Source organism: Scardinius erythrophthalmus (genome assembly GCF_964197995.2).
Source record: "Scardinius erythrophthalmus genome assembly, chromosome: 18".
NCBI classification, from domain to species: domain Eukaryota; kingdom Metazoa; phylum Chordata; class Actinopteri; order Cypriniformes; family Leuciscidae; genus Scardinius; species Scardinius erythrophthalmus.
Window position 1 is genome coordinate 34800542 of NC_138238.1, and position 21631 is coordinate 34822172.

Below are 21631 nucleotides of genomic sequence, written 5' to 3' on the forward strand. Positions count from 1 at the left end.
TGGCGTGCTGTCCGAGGGAAGGGCTCCGAGCTCTGAATTTGGCCCGAACCCAGAGTACCCTTGTATCTCTGGTTAACCAGGCAAGTGTGAGGAGACAGGGTGGTGGCGGGATGGAGGGTACATAGGAACATAGGTAAGTCGGCTATGTAGCTATATATATATATATATATATATATATATATATATATATATATATATATATATATATATATATATATATATATATATATATATATATATATATATATATATATATATATATATATATATATATATATATATATATATATATATATATATATATATATATATATATATGCCTCCTCTCGTACTGATTTGAATGTGTTCCTCCCGAACTTTGTTAATAAAACATCATAAAATGTGGAAATGGCTCTAACTGCTCAACTGTAAACGAATACAAGGGCAAAACAACTTGGCTAAGTAATGACATATACTGGGACATTTCTAATTGGGAACAAATAAGATAAAAAATGTAAATAATAAAAAAACAGTACTCCCAATAAATGGCATTCCAATGTCACATCATAGCAGTCCTGTGTAATCCTTTAAGCCGAGCATTTTTGGAGCATCTGTTGTTCAGTGCGTGCAGGTGATACTCGATTTTACACCCAAGGGTTACCTAAGTCCAAAGACATTGGCTGCCAGTTATACTATTGTCTCTTTTAATGTTGCATTCTCTGAACTGCACAGCTCATGCATTGTAGGTGCAGATCGAAGGATCATCTCCCTTGTGCACTCCACTGGGATTATGAGTTGTCCCTGCGGTCGAGGGTAGGTCACTGATGCTCCATGCTGCGGGACCGAGGTGGGCTCAGGTGGCGGTCCATTAGATGGCATAGGCCTAGCCTGCAACTCAAGAGCCATGGCAAGTTCTGGGTTGCTACCATACAAGGCATCCATTTTCCTTTCAATTAGCCCTTGGCTTTCAGGAGGTTCTTCATCGCCCTGACTACTAACTTTTCTCTTTGAGCGACGCAAAAAGCAGGCATGGCGGATAGCACGTTTGAGGAGATGTCTACGGTATGTTCGTTGAACCGCAATGGCTGCTCGCTCTTCCTCCTTCCTCCTGAGAGTGGTGGTGATTGGCTCAAATGAGGCAGATGTGGGGTTGTTCATTATGAACTTGGCTTCAATGCTCTTCTGCATGGCAGTCATCTCGATGGTGTCGCCAAGAACCTCACGGGTAACTGCCAGAAGAATATCCAGACAGTGGATTTTGTCTCCGCTTACAATGGGCAGATCCATGGTGATTAGTTTGAGGCGGTTAGGTTTGGCAATTCGCAGAGGTTCCTGCAAGGTATCGACAAAGTCAAACAAGCGGTTGTATTCGATGAACTGTGTAGCATCAACGTCAAACTTTTCCCATGTCTCGTCGAACATTGTAAAGTCATCCTCGCAGAGTGGGTCTCCACTCTCCTCTTGAGCAACATTGAAGTTCTCAAGAATGATGGCAATGTACATGTTCACAACCACCAGGAACGACATGATTATGTAACTGCAGAAAAACATGATGCCCATGCCAGGATTCCCACAGTTACCCCGAACATCTGTACCAGGGTTCTCTATGTCAGGGTCACAATCTGGAGGGCCGCTGTTCATAATAGGCAGCAGAAGCCCATCCCAGCCTGCCGAAGTTGTGATCTCAAACAGACAGATGATGCTACCGCCAAATGTTTCAAAGTTGAAGATGTCATCGATGCCTGCCTGCTTTTTCACATAGGCAAAGTTAGACATGCCAAAAATTGAGAAGATGAACATGATGAGGAACAGAAGCAGCCCAATGTTGAAGAGGGCAGGAAGTGACATCATCAAGGCAAACAAAAGAGTCCTAATGCCTTTCGCACCTCTGATGAGACGTAGCACGCGGCCGATCCTAGCAAGTCGGATGACACGGAACAAGGTGGGAGACACAAAGTACTTCTCAATGATGTCCGATAACATCAGACCTTGGGAAAGAAGAAATATGGGTTATTATAAACAATTTACCACAGTTACAGAAGGAAAGTATACACATAGAAGCACTAGTTTATTAAAATCATTATGATCAATGCTTAGATATTCTATATAAAAAAACTCAGCAACAACAATCTATAATGGCATGATGTTCAATCTCTAATCACAAATCTACACTTTTGCAGAGCTCCAAAAATACAAATACCTACAGTATACATACATTTAAATGCAAGTTTTGGTTGAAACAAACAATAGTGGCAGTAGAACACCAACAAATTTGATTCATTTTCACACAAATTATGATTACGGGGGAAGATTATTGATTAATAGACTTTTAACGTGGTTCCTTGCGTAATACTATGTTAAGACCTCAAAACACTTTCCATAGTGCATGATATGTACACTTTTACACGATTTTGACACTTGCATCACATAACTAGCTCCATATGTATGGCTTTTCTGACATAGTAAACTAGCTCACCTAGTACAAGTCCTATGAAACATGAGATACAATAAAAGAGCTCAAAGACATGTAGGAACAAGCCAAATGGCTTGGTTAAGTCAGAAAATAAGTATTTGTCCCGTTTGCTTTTGCTCACACTCTTGGTTAGGTTTAGGGTACATTTAGTGAAGGTGCTACATGATTTTCAAACATGATAGATCATTAACCTTTTAGCACCACTAACTAGACATTTTATTTCAGAAAACATGCAACAACCAACGTAATAAAAAAATTCCAGATTCACGTTCATCTATTTTGTATAAAACTGAACGTGGTCTTAGCGCCACTTGGTTGAAATTTCACTTTGAATGTGCTGCGAAATGTGCAAGAAGCAACTTAATGTTATTTTGCAGGAATGTTGCCACAGGCATGTCTTTCCAATGAGCCTTGGTTGTTCTACACTTACCTGCTACAGAAAGGATGACCACAACAAAATCAAAGACATTCCAGCCAATAGTGAAGAAGTACTGTCTAAGCGCGATCATCTTAAGTACGCATTCCCCTGAGAAGATGATGATGAACACCAAATTGATCAGGTACAGGATATCCTCTTTCTCAGTACTCTGGTCATCTGTCTCTATCATCATGGTCACCATATTGAGGCAGATAAGCACCATGATAAAGATGTCAAAGAACTGTTTTGAGATGAAGTCAAACACCATGCCCTGGATACAATTCTGTTAGAAAAGCAATATAGTAGATTCGTTTTTAAAAACTTTTTAAAGAGATTTAATGCTGATTTTAAAATAAAACATTTTGTTGACAGTCAATTAGTTTTAATGGTAAAAAAACAGCAATGGAAGATTGAATGTAAGTAAAATGGTTCATACCGAAGGCCGAGGGATTGGTTTTGCAGGCTTTTTGGAACCCAACTTCTTCATGGCATCATAGTACTTTTTCTGTTCCTCTGTCATGAAAAGGTCTTCCCCTCCAAAGTGCAGAAGAAACAAATATTAATTATTCTTTCTGGTAAAGAACAATTCAAACGTGCAACACAAATTAATTTGGAGGTTAGTTAGAAAAAGTGATACTTATCTTTGACTTTTGCTGATTAAAGTTGTCAATGATGACACCAATGAAGAGGTTGAGAGTGAAAAAGGAGCCAAAAATGATGAAAATAACAAAATATAGGTACATGTAAAGGTTGATCTCATATGATGGCTGCTCTTCTACCTGACAAGGAAAAGAAATAATGAATGCTCCAATAAAAGTGTCATTTTGAAGTCATTATTTACTTTATTATTCTTAACCTTCGCTACAGAACTCAAATCAATACAGTACCACAACTTTGATGTCATGATACTTTGGTAACGAGAACCAACAATGCATAATGTTATTGACGTCCAACCTGTGCCATATGCACCATATTTGATTTAAGATTTGCACTGGCGGAGAAGAATGACTTTACTCTTTCCCCGACATTGACGGAATTGTCCATCATTTATGAGACAACGCTTCCCGCCATTGACGGAATTTTCCGGCTTTCCGTGTTTTCACTGTTATACGGTAGGGGGCGCTATAACACATCTTCTGAAAAAGTACAGAATCGCCGGATCAAAACAAAGTTGAAAAAGAAGCAGAAACAAGCGATAGCATATGTAAGCAGATGCATGTGAAAAATAACGCGATCATCATTAAACAGCATATAAATCGAAACTGCCCAACGTTACCGAATGAAATGTTGACCCAGGACTGTCATTCAACACCTTGGGGTGTTGATGGACTAGATCTACTCCATCTAAGTTTTGATCATCGTCCCGAATCCGATCCGATTTGACAAAAGAGCGATTTTCTCAGCTTTTTGCTCAAAATGTTGCTTTTATTTTAATGAAACTTACCCTAGTGTTGATAAAAAAAAAAAGAATGCATTAAGCTAGAATAATTTTTTTTTTTTGGGCGGAGGCTCTGTTCTGATATTGCATGTTTAGATATTCCTACAACAAAATATTCTGGGGGCCATAAAAGTTTTGTGAAAATTATAAAAAATGCTGGCGCTGGCGCATGCGTTTTAAACGCTGTCAGGGAAAGAGTTAAATGTTTGTTGGTTCGTTACACAAAGCTATTGAATGGCTTCAGAACACTTACACTATAGTGCACAAGTTGTATGGACTACTTTTATGGTTCTTGTATAATGCACTTTCGTCCTCTTTAACAGCATAAAGGGTTGGAAAGACATGAGGGCGAGTATATAATGGCGAAATGTTCATTATTTAGATGAACTATTCGTTTCACTCCAGCCAAGAAATTTGTCCATGAATTAGACAGCACATTGCACTGTTCGTCTTTACAATCAGCGAGGACAACATAACGGAAAGTTGTGTTGACTATTTATTGTCAGTTCACAAGCTCACAACTCACACTTCATTATATGCATACAGCATTTAGAATTGCTTTGTTGCAGCTGAGCACTGTAAATGTTACAGGCGGAAAGCATGTCGTTCACATACCTCTCTAGAATCCACTGCAGCATACATGATATCCATCCAGCCTTTGAATGTGGCCTATGTGGAGAGAGTATTTTCTGAATATCAGCATGTCAAGTTAAACGCATTGATTCATTATGGATTTGTACCGAATTACCTCTGTGTCCTTTGATGCAAAAAAAGAAAAGGACATGAAAATATATTCACAGTCTGTAAATATGCTAACTGATGCATATCTTTTTCTAATGTCACAAAGTTGTGGAAGTTTTTTTTTTTCTTTCAATGTTACTCTTTTGAGTTCTGAATTTCTGTTTTTTTTTAATGGAGTATATCAAGCCTTTTTTATATCAAGCAACATTTGATTCCTCATGATACAGGTATGGCTGTTTATGGCTGCATGTGCACCATACACTGTATAATGAACTCTGAACTGAACTCTGCAAGTAATGGCAAAACTTACAATTTGCAGTAGAGAGAGGTAGCCAAGACCCACGTTGTCATAGTTGACCTTGACATTAACCCAGCGCGCCTCATTGGTGTGCATCAGTGCCATGCAGTCACTCCTGTTGTTGACCACATCCATGGGAAAGCGTTCCTCTGTGGTTGTGTTGATGCAGTGGTAGAACTTTCCAGCAAATAGATTGACTCCCATAATGCTGAAGATAAGCCAGAATATCAGACACACCAGGAGCACATTAAAAATGGAGGGAATTGCACCAACCAGTGCGTTCACCACCACCTGTATGGAGTATGAAGACAATCATGATTTAGAGATTACTTTAAGAACAACTCCAAAGTTAACATAAAAATACTAATTCAGTTAGAGGAAATGTTCTGCCCCTTAGGATGAATCAAATAAAAAAATGCTTCAAACTCTGTCAAATCGTGCTTTAATTACCTTTTTTTTAATTACCTTAAATTACTTTAATTACCTTTTCCTAGAAGTGTTGAAACCTTAAATACAGTTTTTATATATATTTTTATATATTTTTTATTTTTATAAATACTGATTTTTGAATTTTCAATTTTCAACTTCCCCTTTTTGCGTCTCAATCAGCTCCCTAGCTCCCTACATCATAAATCAGTATATCGCGTACATGAATTTGGGCATTGGCAAGGACAGTAAGGACTCTGGCTCACTGCATATTGGGACACTGATGGTGACATGGCAACATCCTCTTAGTGCAAAACCACTACTGGTATTTATAAACAACAGCAGAACTGATATTTTTCGGACATTTTTTTAGTGCTGTTAATTGATTAAACAAAATTACTAATTAATCGCACGTCTTTCGCACCTAACATTAAAGTTTTTAATATATTTTTATTTGTAAGAATTTCACAATCAATCTCCAAATTAATATAAAAACAAACAAAGACAAAATATTGTATTGTCATGCTTTAAGAAGAGCGTGATTATTTAATGAAATCATGCTAGCTAAAGGATGTCACGGATAGCTGGCTGTAGAAAGCGTACAACGAAGGAGATGATGAAATACACAGTCTTACTAGCAAACTCAGAGGAACATTCACGTTCATCTTCAACACAAACAATAACCGATGAGGACTGAACAGAACGAGGAGTATAAATACACATAGTAAATAAGGACACTAAACAGGAACGGCTGGACAGAGATTAACTAATCAGACACCATGAGAACTAGACATGACAGAAACAACTAAACAGAACATAATTGTGACAGATGGAAAGAAATGCTGCGTTAATCGTGTTAATTTTGACAGCCCAAATTGTTTTATGTTATTTCAATTACATTATGATAAATACATATACCTGCAACATGCAGCCATAAATTAATTATAAATGTTAGCTAGATTATGTTCAGTAAATGTTTAGTGATATATGTTTATGCTAAAATATAATTAAAACGCTGTTTGTTTTTGTCAAAACATCTATTGCATGTCATTACAATATGTACAGTGAGTTTGCTCATGTGATTTATGTTTCGCGCTTAGTTAAAAGAACATTAGTTGCGTCCCAATGACACAGTCTACACTATGCACCTTTACTCTGTGTACTAATACACTATATATTCATCTGTGTAGTGTGTGAAATTTATAAGGTTATTTTGTAATTCAACATCGGGGCCTGATGCCCCTCCCCCTCCGCTACGTGATTAAAGTTGCTTCATAAATTGTCCAACATTCCACACTTTGTATTTTCCTTAAAATGGCCGACTCCCTCATCAGTGTCCTGACTACTGAACTAGGGAGCCGATTGAGGGTTCAGTTCGCTTTCAAGGTTGAACAAATAATTCTGAAAAAGTAGAAAATGTCATAACCATCCAACCACGCCATTAAACAAAATCTACACCACATAAAATATTCTATCAAAATTCTCTTAAAGGATAATCAAGGTCAACTTCAGATTTTTATTCCAGAATTGAAGAATCACACAAATACACATAAATGAAAAGAGAGTCATTCTTTACCCTCATTCCCTCAAATCTCGACAGAGCTCGAAGTGGTCGAAGAGCCCTGAGTGTTCTGAGAGATTTGATTGGTCCCAGCTCAGAATAGCCCATTAAATTGGCTGTTAAACTGATCAGAGACACCTTAAATAAAACAACAGGTGAGCAAATCAGTACACACAAACTTTGGCATCCAACAGGTATTTGCTTATAAGGGTTAAGATGCAAATTTTACAGGTAAACTCACATCCACAATGAGGAAGTCCAGCCAGCACCATGCGTTAGTGAAGTAGGTCTTGAAACCATATGCCACCCACTTCAGTAACATCTCCACAATGAAAACGTATGTGAAGACTTTATCAGCATACTCCAGGATGATCTTGATCACTCTGCGGCGCTCAATGTTGATATCCTCAAAAGCCTGACAGAATGAAAACAATGATGCATCAAACAAGCATTAATGGATTTATAAGTTCCCATTTCCATCAAATGAAGCTATGAACAAGGTTCATAAAGGGCTTTTTCAAGGACTTTTCAAACTCTACTTTTTTGATTTCTAAGGACTGCAGTCAGAGATCTCACTTATCAAATAATATCTTTATTATCTTTTAAATTCTAAAAAAGGTAAATAGATAAATAAAAATAAAAAAGCAAAATAGTACAAATAAAAGTGCAGCAACCATTGAAAGGATACTATGACAAATATATTGCTTTCCTTATTCAAACTGATTTTTTCCCCCCATGAATATATGATTGACCTGAAGAATGAAAGTTGTACCATATACTTGGATATTTATATGAGCAATATCATGCTCATAGCCATGCAATTGGCTATATATCAGATGGGCGTTAATTTTGCATGAGAAGATTCGTTTATCGATAAAATTAAACACTAATTTCACATTGTCTTTCAATAATTCAAACACTTTTCGAGGTCCCTTTTCATAAATATGGCTGTTTTCAATGGTTTTCCAGGACTTCAATTTAAAAAATTTCAAGCACTTTTAGCACCTTGGATTTAAAGGATTTCATTTCGCATTAATAACATAAGCATTGACAGACATACCAGTGCTCCACTGCTGAGGAGGATCATATGGCTGTTTTCAATGGTTTTCCAGGACTTCAATTTAAAAAATTTCAAGCACTTTTAGCACCTTGGATTTAAAGGATTTCATTTCGCATTAATAACATAAGCATTGACAGACATACCAGTGCTCCACTGCTGAGGAGGATCATAAAGATGATGAAGGTCTCAAAGTAGTCATGCTCAACGATGGTGAAGCATGTTCTTCGCAGGTTCCACCACTTTTTCCCCCATCCTTCAGTGATGTCTACACTCAAACATGTACATCGCTTAACACAACCTAGGTAAAAAGAGAAAAACATTATGACCTTGAAGAACCTGCAGTCTTGTAGTGGTGCCTTGAACATTAATATTCATTATGAGTACTGGTAATAAAAAGTGAGAAAAATGAAGCATGCATGCTCACCCTCTGTGAAACAGGACTCTGGCTCTTCAGGCTCAGGTTCTTCTTCCTCTTCGGGCTCAGGCTCAGGTTCTGGAGGTCGGTAGTCCACTGTGCTACAAACCGAAGAGTCGTCATCATTAAGAGTGGCCTGTGCAGCAAAAGACGTAAAGAAATGAGAGAGAGCGAACAACAAAACTGAAGGGAACAGTGTGAGCTGTGCTTTTAATTTCATGTGGTAAATATATTTGTTGAATAATATTAAATAGCCACTGTTGTCACATGGACTATTTTAACAATGTCTTTACTAACTTTACTGGGCCGGCAGTTGCAATTACCTAGCAGCCTATGGAGGTGTGAGCCAGCTCTCAGATTTCATTAAAAATATCTTAATTTGTGTTCCGAAGAGGAACGAAAGTCTTACGGGGTTGGAACAACATGAGGGTGAGTAATTACTGACAGAATTTTCATTTTTGGGTGAACTATCCCTTTAAAACTCAATACTTTTCATGGTAAGTAAATTTGTAATAATTTCTAAATAATTTCTTCACGATCATTTGTAAAGGCTTATCTAGCATCTAGGATTTGTGCCTTTAATGCTTTTTAAAAAAAAGTAATGGCACACTACAGTGTACACTATTCTATATTTTGATGGAAGGAGAGTGAGGTAGAGTTGATTGCTAAGTTCTGACCCCTCACCTTTCTGTCCTCCTCATCAGAAGATTCATCAGAGTCCTCTTCAACATCGGACTCAAAACGAGCAATGGGCACAGTCAGTGTTGGAGACAAAGAGTTGGTCAAGCCATCTGCCATTTTTCCCTCATCCAGGTGGTTTAAAGCATATTGTTCTACGTCTCCTTCCACTACTTCCTCATTATTGTCAGCAGGTTTCTTTCCTAGAATCTGTCCCACCATACTGGCGACGAAGGCTTTGAGCCAATCTATACCCCTGGTGATTCGACCAATGGCGATTTGAAGGTTGTTCATCTCACCATCGTCATCACCTGCAGACAGGTTATCCCCACTGAAGGAGCTGAGCAGCAGGGCCAGGAACAGATTCAGCACCTGAAAAGTACAGGTAAGAATGAGCTTGGCAGGATTTTAGATAGATAGAAGACGTTCCTGCAGATAGTAGTGGAGCGTGGTGCTAACAATACCAAGATCAAGGGGTTCACAGTCACACACATGATAAAATGCATACGACGCAAGCAGAGGTGGTCAAAGTACACAACTTCCTTACTTGAGTGAAAGTACAAATACTACTTGTCAAATATTACTCTGTTACAAGTAAAAGTTGTAAAGACCGATTTTTACTTAAGTAAAAGTACAGAAGTACTAGTTTTTAAAAGTACTCAAGTATCAAAAGTAAAAAGTAAATGTCAATGCATTGTTTTATTATTTTTGCATTGTCGTTGCATTGTTGTATGTAATACTTACTGTACCTTATGCCTCTGAATCTATACCTGCCTAACTACCCTCATATCAATATCAAATTTATTTCTAGAACACAGTTCCAGTAGCGGGATTGATTGTGAGATTGAATAAGTGCACTCAATAACGTCCAAAATGGTTCCAGACACCCAAATGGCTGTTCCCTCAAATAGTGCCCGTCTGTCCGACGTTGGATGTTGACGTCAATCTGACACCAGGTTCTGACGTCAACCTGACTTTCCTTTCCAACCAAAATCATCCCCTGACTGACGTTACTACTTTCTACTCAAGGACCTTGATAGAAATGTAGTGGAGTAAAAAGTAAGATATTTGTCTTTCAAATGCAGTGAAGTTAAAGTAAATAGTTTCCAGAAAAATGTATACTCCAGTAAAGTACAGATACTCAAAAAGTGTACTTAAGTACAGTACTCAAGTAAATGTACTTTGTTACTGTCCACCTCTGGATGCAAGTCACTTTGGATAAAAGGTGTTCTACTAAGTACTAAAGATGCTTGCCATGAGGGGGTTGACTAATTTTGAGACTGCAGAAGTTGAATTTGCGGAAACCACTTGAAACATTTGTTGTGTCGAGGTATTTCAATTACTTTTGTTTGATTTCATCATTGCAAACAGCTGAAAGTCTGTAAGTTTTGCTAATAAACCTGATTTGCAATGGGGGTTGAATAATTTCGATTACAACTGTACATCCGAATGCCTGCCATGTTACACGTTAATTGTAATTTAACACAGTTAAAGGGTTAGTTCACCCAAAAATGAAAATTATGTCATTAATGACTCACCCTCATGTCGTTCCAAGCCCGTAAGACCTCCGTTCATCTTCGGAACACAAATTAAGATATTTTAGATTTAGTCCGAGAGCTTTCTGTTCCTCCATTGAAAGTCAATGGACGGCATACTGTTCACGTCCAGAAAGGCAATACAGACATCATCAAAGTAGTCCATGTGACAGCAGTGGCTCGATCTTAAGTTTATCAAGCGACGAGAATACTTTTTGTGCACAAAAAGTAAACAAAAATAACGACTTTAGTTTATTCCACTATTCATTTCCTTCTCTCTGGGCCTCGAGCTATTTCACGTAGTGTTTTTGTGTAGCGCGTCTGTGTTGTACGTCACACGTAGGCTCACTATTGGCCGACGCTGGTCATGTGTGATCCGTGTGATGTACAACACAGACGCGCTACGCAAAAACACTACGTGAACTCACTCGAGGCCCAGAGAGAAGGAAATGAATAGTGGAATAAACTAAAGTCGTTATTTTTGTTTACTTTTTGTGCACAAAAAGTATTCTCGCCGCTTGATAAACTTAAGATCGAGCCACTGATGTCACATGGACTACTTTGATGATGTCTGTATTGCCTTTTTGGACATGGACAGTATGCCGTCCATTGACTTTCAATGGAGGAACAGAAAGCTCTCGGACTAAATCTAAAATATCTTAATTTGTGTTCCGAAGATGAACGGAGGTCTTACGGGCTTGGAACGACATGAGGGTGAGTCATTAATGACATAATTTCAATTTTTGGGTGAACTAACCCTTTAAGCTAAAAAGTGATCAACTTTATATTTAAATAAATATAATTTTTTTACAACTGTCTTGGATTTAATACCACATATGGAAGTGGCCCAAATCAGAATTGAAAAGATCAAATTTCATGTGGTTTGTGCTGTTCATACACACACAAAAAAACAGCAGAATCACATATATGAGCAAAAAAAAAAAATCTGATTTGGGCCACATTTACCTGCAGTCTAAATGTTGCCTCAGTAATAAAAGCTAGTTTCACAACTAGTTGGTTTCCAAGTTATACGCAGCCAGGTTTATCAGGTTTAGGTAGGCTCTGTTGTAATGAAGTTTCATTAAATATTATCTTGTCTGGAAGCCTGAGGCAGGGATGCTATCTTTAGGATATAAGCACACTAGATATAGCACATAATTACAGCAGCCATGGCTGTTCTCATTTACACAGGCTGAGAAATATAAATAAAATAAGAGAGATCAGATGGGTATAAAGGCAGAATGTCGTTGGTTCATCTATGATCAACAAATCTTGGTTCATATGAACATACGAAAAGCATCAAAACCAGGCATTCTTTTATGAAATTATATCATTCCAAGAAAAAAAGTTGTCAGGCTTATTTTATGAGAATTAAGTCATATAATTTTAACCCCATCAGTTTTTTCTGATGTCACAGTATGGTTTATTTTGTAATATTACCTATTCCACTGATGCAGTACTTAAAATATTTTTGACACTTAACTTGTAAGGATATGTGGGTGTATTTAAAGCTCCAAAACAATAATACATCATTACCAATTTATTTTGCTTAGTCAAGTTACTTAATACTATATTAATCATAATAGTGTCATGATACTATATTAATACCGAGCACACATTATTTGGCACTCAGTCACCTAGTGCAAAATGCCCAGACCATTTGACAACATATCAGCCTAATGTATGAAATACGTCAAGCTTCCTGAGAAACACACCAGTAGAAGCAGGTGCTGTGATTTTCACATTGCACATCAGAGTTACATGCCAAATGAGGCCACTGATATTTGGTTTCCCGTGTTACCCTCCTCTAGCAAACTTTTTTCATCCAGCCCACTAAACTTGGAGCGCAGATGCAACTCATGCCAGTTCTCCATGCTCTATGATTTGTTTGCACTCCATCATGTGGAGTATTCTGCCGATTTTGCTTCAGGACCCTCTGGTTTTCCTCAGTAAACCCTTTTAACATACAAATGTAAAAAATAATTTAAAAAAGTTATTCAAATTTAACATTGGAATTTACATTTAGGATTAGGGTATGTCCCTCTGTCTGTTCCCATTGGCATCTAACAATATTTTTGCCAAAATACGGTAAAGTTTGAAGCACATCCTTTGACACCAGCAACAAACCGAACATCCAAAACAAGGCTGTGTGCTGGGCTAACCGAACTGTGACGGGCAACATCACGACTATGACAAGAAAAAACTGGTGTGCTTGAGCATTCTGTCCTTTTTAGGGTTGTCCCGTTTTTGGTCCGTTTGCATGTCTTTGGTCCGGGTTACATTCATATTTCATTCGAACCGCACCAGAGTTCGTTTGGAAGCGGAACGAGACCCATCTTTTCAGCGGACTCATGGTTGGTGCGCACCAGGCAGCGTTATTCAAATAAACTGCACTAAACAGAGCAATCGCACCAGGGTTCGTTTTAATCGAACCAAACAAGCCAAGTGTGAACACACCCTAAATTTGCAACTAATACTGCCATTTAAAAGTTATGGGTCAGTAAGATTTTTTTTTTAAAGAAAGTAGTCATTTTATTCAGCAAGAATTCGTTAAATTGATCAAAAGTTACAGTAAAGATATTCCTAACGAGGCAAAAGATTTCTGTTTCAAATAAATGCTGTTCTTTTGAACTTTCTATTCATCAAATAATTCTGAAAAAACAAAGATGTGTCGGTTTCCAAAAAAATATTAAGCAGCTCAACTGTTTTAAACTGTGATCGTAATAAGAAATGTTTCGTGAGAAATTCAGCTTTGCACAACAGTTAATTTAATTGGTAATAATATTTCACAATATTACTGTTTTTACTGTATTTTTTGATCAAGTAAATGCAGCCTTGGTGAGCATAAGAGATTTAAATTATTATTATTATTATTATTATTTTTTAAATCTTATCAGCCCCAAACTTTTGAATGGTTGTATATTGTCAGCTGCTTTTTTTTATTTGCATTTAGCATTGTTTTCCTCTCCTTTCAATGACCTTATCAGAACAGGGAGCTGTGACATGGATCTTCAGCTTCTATCACTGTGTTTCTTAGCTGTCCATGTTTGTTTCTTGTGCGCCAAGACATTCACTTGAGCTGGGTCTTAGCACACAGCCAAGATCAAAACCGGTGTTTGCTGGCTCTAGTCATACTATGTAAATAGAGGACAGCACCAAACATGTAGCTGTGGCTTGCAATGCCTGTTTGTCCAGAAGACAAGTGCAGTAGATGGTAAATACGAGAAGAGTGTGTGTGCGTGTGTGTGTGAAATGTATGTTAGCCATGGGTTATATTGAGTAATAATAGTTTTGCTAGCTCGGCTCGCTAAGACAGGCCATTTCCTTTTCTCTCTATGTATAACCTGAGAGGAAGTGTATTCAGTCAGCAGCTCCAATATGGTAATTATGTGCACAGCTGCTAGCAGCTCATCTGCATCTCCTTCTTCTGTAACAACACATGAAGTTAGCAGGCTAGTTTTCACTTAAAAAGCCAAGTCAAGTCAAATTTATTTGTATAGAGCTTTTCACAACATACATTGATTCAAAGCCGCTTTACAATTACCTGCCTACTTCCACCAGAGCAGCGGTGTCTTTAGCCATTTTCAAGAAACCGCTAAAGACATCTCTTTCGTGAACACTTGACCCATTAAAACGAACACACTACTGTACCTTCACCTTAAACAAATCCTTGCTGCATGACCTGTGCTAAACTAAGAGAGAATTAACTCAGCACTTATTCTATTGTTGCCCTTTTGTTGGATAAATTGCTTTGATTGTTTTTCCTCTTTTGTAAGTTATTGTGGATAAAAGTGTCTGTTAAATGTTATGTGAATGTAGAGCTGGGCGATAATATAGTTTACATGTTGTGATGACGTGAGCAATCAAGCAGATTAGCTAGTGTGAATCGCTTTATGAGAATGTACTGTATGTATGCAGATATAGTTTAAAATATACCATACTGTGACGTCAACATGCATGTGTAACATTGGGTTTTGTTCATGTCCTTCAATTTTGTAATTAATGCTCAGTCTTAAGCTGTGTTCAAAAACATCCACAATACTCTCATTCACTGTTTCCTACATTACTCTATTAATATAGTCCACTTGAAGGAGTGAATGAAAACGAGCGAGCGGATTCAGACACTGAGTGCGCTGGAAGGGCTGCTGTTTTTGCATAGTTTGTGCTTGCTGTAATTCTGTTTAATAATCATTTGAAACTCAGCAAACTGGCAGCTCCATTAGTAATGAGAAGATTTATCTTGAACTCTGGTTAGGGCTACATCTAACTCCACTTTTAGACATACACTTGCAAACTTCCTTAAGCACTTCCCCTTGAGGGAAGTTTATTTTGAACATCCCCTCAACCCCTCGATTTTGACCAAAGGAGCGAGTCAACTCAATATGTTCACTATACAGGCAGATTCATAGACAACAACGCAACACGATTTTGACGTCACAGCAGATTGCGTTTAATTTTCTCCATCCCACACAACTCTAGTGTATGATATTGGAGTTTTTTTGATAACTGCATAATTCTTCTAGCTACCTTAAGCTTTACACAGTTTTAGTTTATTGTATTGTTATCATTTTCGTTTGTGTAATTTTTTATATTGTCTCCAACAGCCCAAGCACACACACAGGCCTATAGAATGGTGCATAAAAGGAAAAAAAGGAAATATACGGAAAATACTGTAAATAAGCTCCATTGCGGATTCCAAGTGATCAAGGGCTTAAGGGCGTTCCATTTAAACACATTGCAAGGGTTCCACCAGTAGTGTGCACTCATGACGTTAGCGAGGGAAGGGCATAAAACAACCTTCCATGTCTAAACAACCTTAATTAAACACTTTATTAATCAATTAAAAAGGAATTTATACCTGTAATATATATCGTTGTACCCACAATGGAGCAGCGTTTGCAAAATGGATGGATGATTCAGTTGTGGTGCATTATGGGATTGAGTGAGTGCACTCAATAATGTTCACTATAGTTTCGGACACCACTACCCCAGATGGCTGTCCCCTCAAATAGTGCCCTGTTTAAGGGTATAGGGAACACAGCCTTTGGCTTAGTGGTTTCTTACTCAGTATTTTTGTCTGGTTTACCGGACAACATTTATCTAATCATTCTTAAATCAAGATACATTTTATTTGAGATGCAAAATGTATCACAATAAAGTGAGTTTATGCTTAAATTAAGAAAAAAAAATGTCCGTAGGGTAAGAAAATAAACTTAATTTAATGGGAAAACAAGATTATGTTTCCTATTCCATTGACAGAGGTTTTTTTTTCTTCTTTTTTTTAAGCATAAACTCACTTCATTTTAATACATTTGTCAGAAAACAAGACTTAATATCTTACGGCGTATTCCTTCTCAAGTAAATGTATCTGGATTTAAAAATATTTAGGTATTTGTACTGGAAAACAAGATAAAAATACTAGGTAAGAAAATCCTTTTTTTCTAGGTAAGAAAATCTTGAAAATAACCCTAATTAAACATTATAATAAATAAATCTGATTTCAGCATTTATTTCTCATTTAAGAGACATTTAAAGAATGTTTTCCATTGAAATTCAGCAAATGGTTGTACATTACAGGTTGCCCTACATATGAAAGTTGAAATGTTATGACTTATTAACACCTGGTTACACAGAGGAATCAGATGCTAACTGCTGTGCCACCTGAATGTCAACAACAGCCGGACTGCCATCAGCTGTGCTGAAAATCCTTTGGGTTTGGCTTGGTTGCTATGTTAAAGCTTCAGATCAGGACAGCTTCAGGCTAACAGTTATAAAGATTAACAGCTTAGCAGTGGCAGCATATGTAATAATAATAATAATGATGTTCCCTCTCAGTGCAAAGGAAAATAGTTACATACCAGAGCAGTGCTGTACTGAAAGCTTTCTTGCACATGCAATGTCAGAGATACGCTGCTGTCTTTTTACAGAACACTTCTAAATGATGATTCGCCAAAAATGTTCTGCCAGAATTGATTCTTATCATGTTTGTACAATCTCCGCTTCACTTACCACTAGGTTTCCAATGACCATGACCATCATGAAGACTATCAAACACATGTTTGCTCCCGCCACCTCCATGCAGTCCCACATGGTCTCGATCCACTCTCCACACAAGATCCGGAAGACGATGAGAAAAGAGTGGAAGAAGTCGTTCATGTGCCAGCGTGGAAGCTCGCAGTCCTGAGAAATCTTACAAACACAGTCCTTGTAGCTCTTGCCAAAGAGCTGCATGCCCACCACGGCGAAGATGAAGACGATGATGGCCAGGACAAGCGTTAGGTTCCCCAGGGCACCAACTGAGTTGCCGATGATCTTGATCAGCATGCTAAGGGTGGGCCAAGATTTAGCGAGTTTGAAGACACGTAGCTACTTCCAGCATATCCGTCAGAGATGGGCACAAACATACACATAGGGACACAATTACATACAAAGTTAAACCACACACCGTTTTTATGTGGGGTTGGAGTATTTCATGAATTTTAACAGAGGATATCAATCACACAAACCATAAAATAATGAAACAGATCGAGGGGTTGAGATTCAGACTTACCAAACGGAAGGACCTGAGAACGGACAATCCCTGAACATTGGCCAGTCCCAACTCTACCAGACTGAGTGTGACAATGATGCTGTCAAAAATGTTCCAGCCCACCTGGAAGTAGTAGTAGGGGTCCAAAGCAATAAGCTTGAACACCATTTCAGCTGTGAAGATTCCTGTAAATACCTTGAAGAATAAGGTTTAATCTTGTGTGAGATAAGAACGGAAACATAAAGGGTCAATTTCAAGGTACACTATGTAGCTCTTGGTGCTCTAGCGGTTAATAAATAAAACTACATGTATATGACGAGTCAGGTACTACGGTTGTTGTCCCACTCGGTCTAAAATAGTCTGAATAGAAACACTTATTATAGGCGTACAGTCATTCAGGATGGATTCAAGATGGACTCGCTCATTATATACATACATTTTGAACAAAAAAGTTATATAGTGTACATTTAAAGGGATACTCCACCCAAAAATGAAAAGTTATCTTATCATTTAATCAACCTCATGCCACGAAATTATATTAAATTAATGATTTTAAACTTTTTAAACAATAAACAATCGCTTCAGGTAAACTGTCAACAATGGGATGACATGAGGGTGAGTAAAGGATGAGAGAATTTTCATTTTGGGGCAGAGTATCACTTTAATACAATTAATGACCAAAATGAATGACCTGATAATCATGCTTTGCTGTTATTAACAGTTGCTTTGTCCTGATGCTAATGACTTTACTAAAATAGGAAAGCTTTTGTCTGCAAAGATGTCTGATTTCTCAGGCAGGCCCAGAAAGGGAAGATACACACATTCAACCTATTACCGTTTCTGTTCACAGTGATTCTGATCTTCTGATCTTATTGATTTAAGGTTCCATGCTAGTTCAAGCTGCAAAAAAATGCTGGTCAACCAGCATGGCCCTGGTTAAGCTAGTTAAGATGACTGGTAGGGACATCAGCATAGGGACCAGCATCCAAAACACAACTGATATATGCTCTATCTGACATACAGAATGCATAGATTTTCAGCCAGGTAAATTCTCAAGATTAATATTTCTACAGAGTTTTGACAGTAATCCAGAAGTATTGATGTAACACTAACCAAGTTGCCCACTGAGAGAACATGTTCGAAATCCGGACTCATGGGGTAGTGCTCCATGGCCATGAAAAGAGTGTTGAGCACAATGCAGATGGTGATACCTAGATCGACAAATGGGTCCATCACTACAAAATGAACCCAGTTCTTAAAGATGATCCAGGGAGCCCAGCAGTCCCATTTAAGGAAAATATCAGCGAATTTATACCAGCCTGGGGGACAAGGCCTCTGAGCATCTTCAAAATCTGGGGAGACAAAGAAATAGAGAAAGAGATATTGAAAACGTTTTTTCGTTTACAGTGAGCGGTAATCGCATTAAGAGCAATGAATGAACACCAGAAGAGTGACAGCAACAAGCTCTGCCAGTCTAAAGTCAGTCCATGGCTCTGAAATAGCCCAAAGATTAGCACCACTCTGATTAAGTTAACAGGAATTTTCTCTACACATAATGTGACCTTTGCTTGGTATAAATCTCTAGCTCCAGACAATAGACACACTAAAACAGTTCTGTCACACCATGGCACACTAATCTAGAAAACTGCACTTTATATTAAAATTCAAGAACATAGGGCCTCATTTATAAAAAGTGTATGCATTTTAGCATACGCACACTCTAAATTCAATTCTGAGCATACGCTAAAATCCACACCAATGTCAGTGTCTAAGCAGACACAAAGCACTTTTCCTTGTGCCAGAGAGTCGGAGTACTGCAGGTATCTTAACTTAATGTTAATGACATTAATTAGGCGCCGTTTACAAGCCGGAGATCTGAAATCATTCAGCTGCGCACAATTTCAAAGTAATTTACGATTCACATCTTTAAGAGAGGTTTTTTCATTGAAGAAATAATCGTAAGATCAAAAGTAGGACAGTTTCTACCCAACATTTTATAAATGAAGCCCATAGAAAATGCCTGTGGGTATTTAGCATGTCTTCGATGTTTTAACCAGATCATTACAGAATGTCTTGCAAATCATTCCTTCCAAAAACAAAACAAAAATTAATTTCATGGTTATAAATGTATTAATTTGTTGAGCCTGTGCAGTGATGGTAATATTAATAACATTTTTGTTTTCTTTTGTATAACAAACCATTTTGGTACTGTGTTGGGACACCACTTGATGTTCAACATAAAGCCCTGACATTCTGGGACATCTGGAGAAGCACAATAAATGGAAAAACTCTAAAGGCTTCTAGACATGCTCCTCAGTGACAATAGCTACTTAATGAGGTATCCGAAGGAACATTCTTTTAATTTGCAGGTAATAAACTCTCAAGGTGTTTCTTCAAGCTAGTACCCTCCATTGTGGCCGTGAGCACACTGATGGCACTAGCTGTTCTCTTGGAGAGTTTCGGCTGGTCCAGGAACTGCATGCTGTGTTTGGAGCTCATGGACCTGTCATCCTCTTCAGGAGGATCTCTTGTGAATTTCTCTTGTGATAACTGGAGGATAAATGAAACAGTATGAATGTCAAAACGGATGTCAAATAAAAGCTTTTTCAACAATCTAGAGTGAAGAGATTCTAATTTTCTAATGAACTATTTCTAAATTACGTGAAAATAGACTTCTATTTACCTTTCAGTTATTGCTGTACAATAAGCATGATGGCATGCATCAAAACGTCATTAAGATCATACGAAACATACAGTATGTTGAAACTTTTGACTGGTTGTGTGTCATGCCGCTTGAAAATGTGTTTGTTTCAGCAGTTCAGTGTGGTTTGTTTATCTTGTAACCATAGTAACTTAGTACTAGTGCATGTTGGGAAATAGGAAGTAAAATTGCCATGCGGTAATCAGCTACAGGAATGTGTGAGCTCTATCAGTCGTTCTGAGTCGATCGCTTTTCCTTCTTCCTTTTTGCTAAGGCAACGTCTGTAAGTATTTCTCATAGTGTAATATTTGGTTACTGCTTACTTTTAAGTTAGTAAGATTATTGAGACGGTTAAATTAGTTTGTTTATTGCTGCTGGTTGTTTCTACTAGCTTGATTGTGTTTATCATATAGGCTACACTGCTATGTTAGCTAAGTGGTGCTACTTACACTGTTATTGTGTATTTGAGTTTGATTAATAATATAGACATCTCATTGTACTGTATTGCAGTTTCACAAAATTCCCAGTAAACTTCATGGAAATGAATCAACTGTGTCCTGGAGTTTCTTGGGAGTGTTTAAGCTGAATGGAACATAGCCCATGACAGTGAAAAGACGGCATCACAGCTAACGAGGGACACAAGGATTGCCATCCTACAGAGCAACTCAATACCAAGAGATAAGCGGCTAACGCTACAGCTCCCTGTCAGCTACATACTAGCTTCCTTCTCCTGATATTGAAAACGCGGCGAGTCACAATGTCACAACGTAGCAACAATAAAAAAGGAAATGGAGATAACTAGTCTGAGACTGTGCGCTCAAGAAGCAGTCGCTCATCTGGTACATCGTCCAGCTCGAAGATTAGCATGGCCGTCGCCATGGCAAAGGCAAAGGCTGAAGCAGCGCAAGCTAGAGCGGTACATGTGCTAAAAGAAATTGAACTTAAAGTGGAGCAGGCACGAGTTCAAGCTAATCTTGATGCATTAAATGAAGAAAAAGAAAAGGATGCTGCCATTGCAGAGGCAAATGCTCTCGTGGCTGGTTTGCAAGATATGGGCTTTGAAGTATGCAGTAAGGCTAACAGCCCAGTCCCCCAATCGGTCAAAGACCAGCTCGTCGCCGCCTATGTGTCAACACAAGCCAGCCTATGCAGCAGGGGTCTATCTGTCAGAAGAGGGAGTGACTATGCTTCGCCAACGCTTCATCCTCCACACCACCAACCAACCAATGTTATTCCTTCAACACTCCACCCACTCAATGCAAGTAAAACCCAAGCTGCTGCTTCCGCTGACATTATGCCACACCAAGTTCCTCAGAGCAGTGGGGCACTGCCACAACAAAGCTTCAAGCAGCCTCTCAACTCCTCTCCAGCTCCTCAGC

The 21631-nt window shown here is 38.1% G+C and overlaps 1 protein-coding gene across 1 annotated transcript in view; it reads right to left on the reverse strand.

Annotated features, from left to right (window-relative positions):
* Nucleotides 1-323: 323 nt before the first annotated feature.
* Nucleotides 324-21631, reverse strand: part of scn4aa (sodium channel, voltage-gated, type IV, alpha, a) — a 51929-nt gene continuing 30621 nt past the window's right edge. Inside the window, exons 12-26 of the mRNA XM_081392604.1 lie at nucleotides 19957-20101; nucleotides 18665-18903; nucleotides 17573-17746; nucleotides 17032-17388; nucleotides 9494-9859; nucleotides 8819-8945; nucleotides 8538-8692; nucleotides 7576-7749; nucleotides 7350-7472; nucleotides 5360-5638; nucleotides 4924-4977; nucleotides 3512-3649; nucleotides 3307-3411; nucleotides 2883-3153; nucleotides 324-1967 (exon numbers count right to left, since the gene is read on the reverse strand). Of these exons, the coding sequence (XP_081248730.1) occupies nucleotides 667-1967; nucleotides 2883-3153; nucleotides 3307-3411; nucleotides 3512-3649; nucleotides 4924-4977; nucleotides 5360-5638; nucleotides 7350-7472; nucleotides 7576-7749; nucleotides 8538-8692; nucleotides 8819-8945; nucleotides 9494-9859; nucleotides 17032-17388; nucleotides 17573-17746; nucleotides 18665-18903; nucleotides 19957-20101 (4008 nt within the window). The 3' untranslated portion in view covers nucleotides 324-666. The remainder of the gene's footprint in view (nucleotides 1968-2882; nucleotides 3154-3306; nucleotides 3412-3511; nucleotides 3650-4923; nucleotides 4978-5359; nucleotides 5639-7349; nucleotides 7473-7575; nucleotides 7750-8537; nucleotides 8693-8818; nucleotides 8946-9493; nucleotides 9860-17031; nucleotides 17389-17572; nucleotides 17747-18664; nucleotides 18904-19956; nucleotides 20102-21631) is intronic.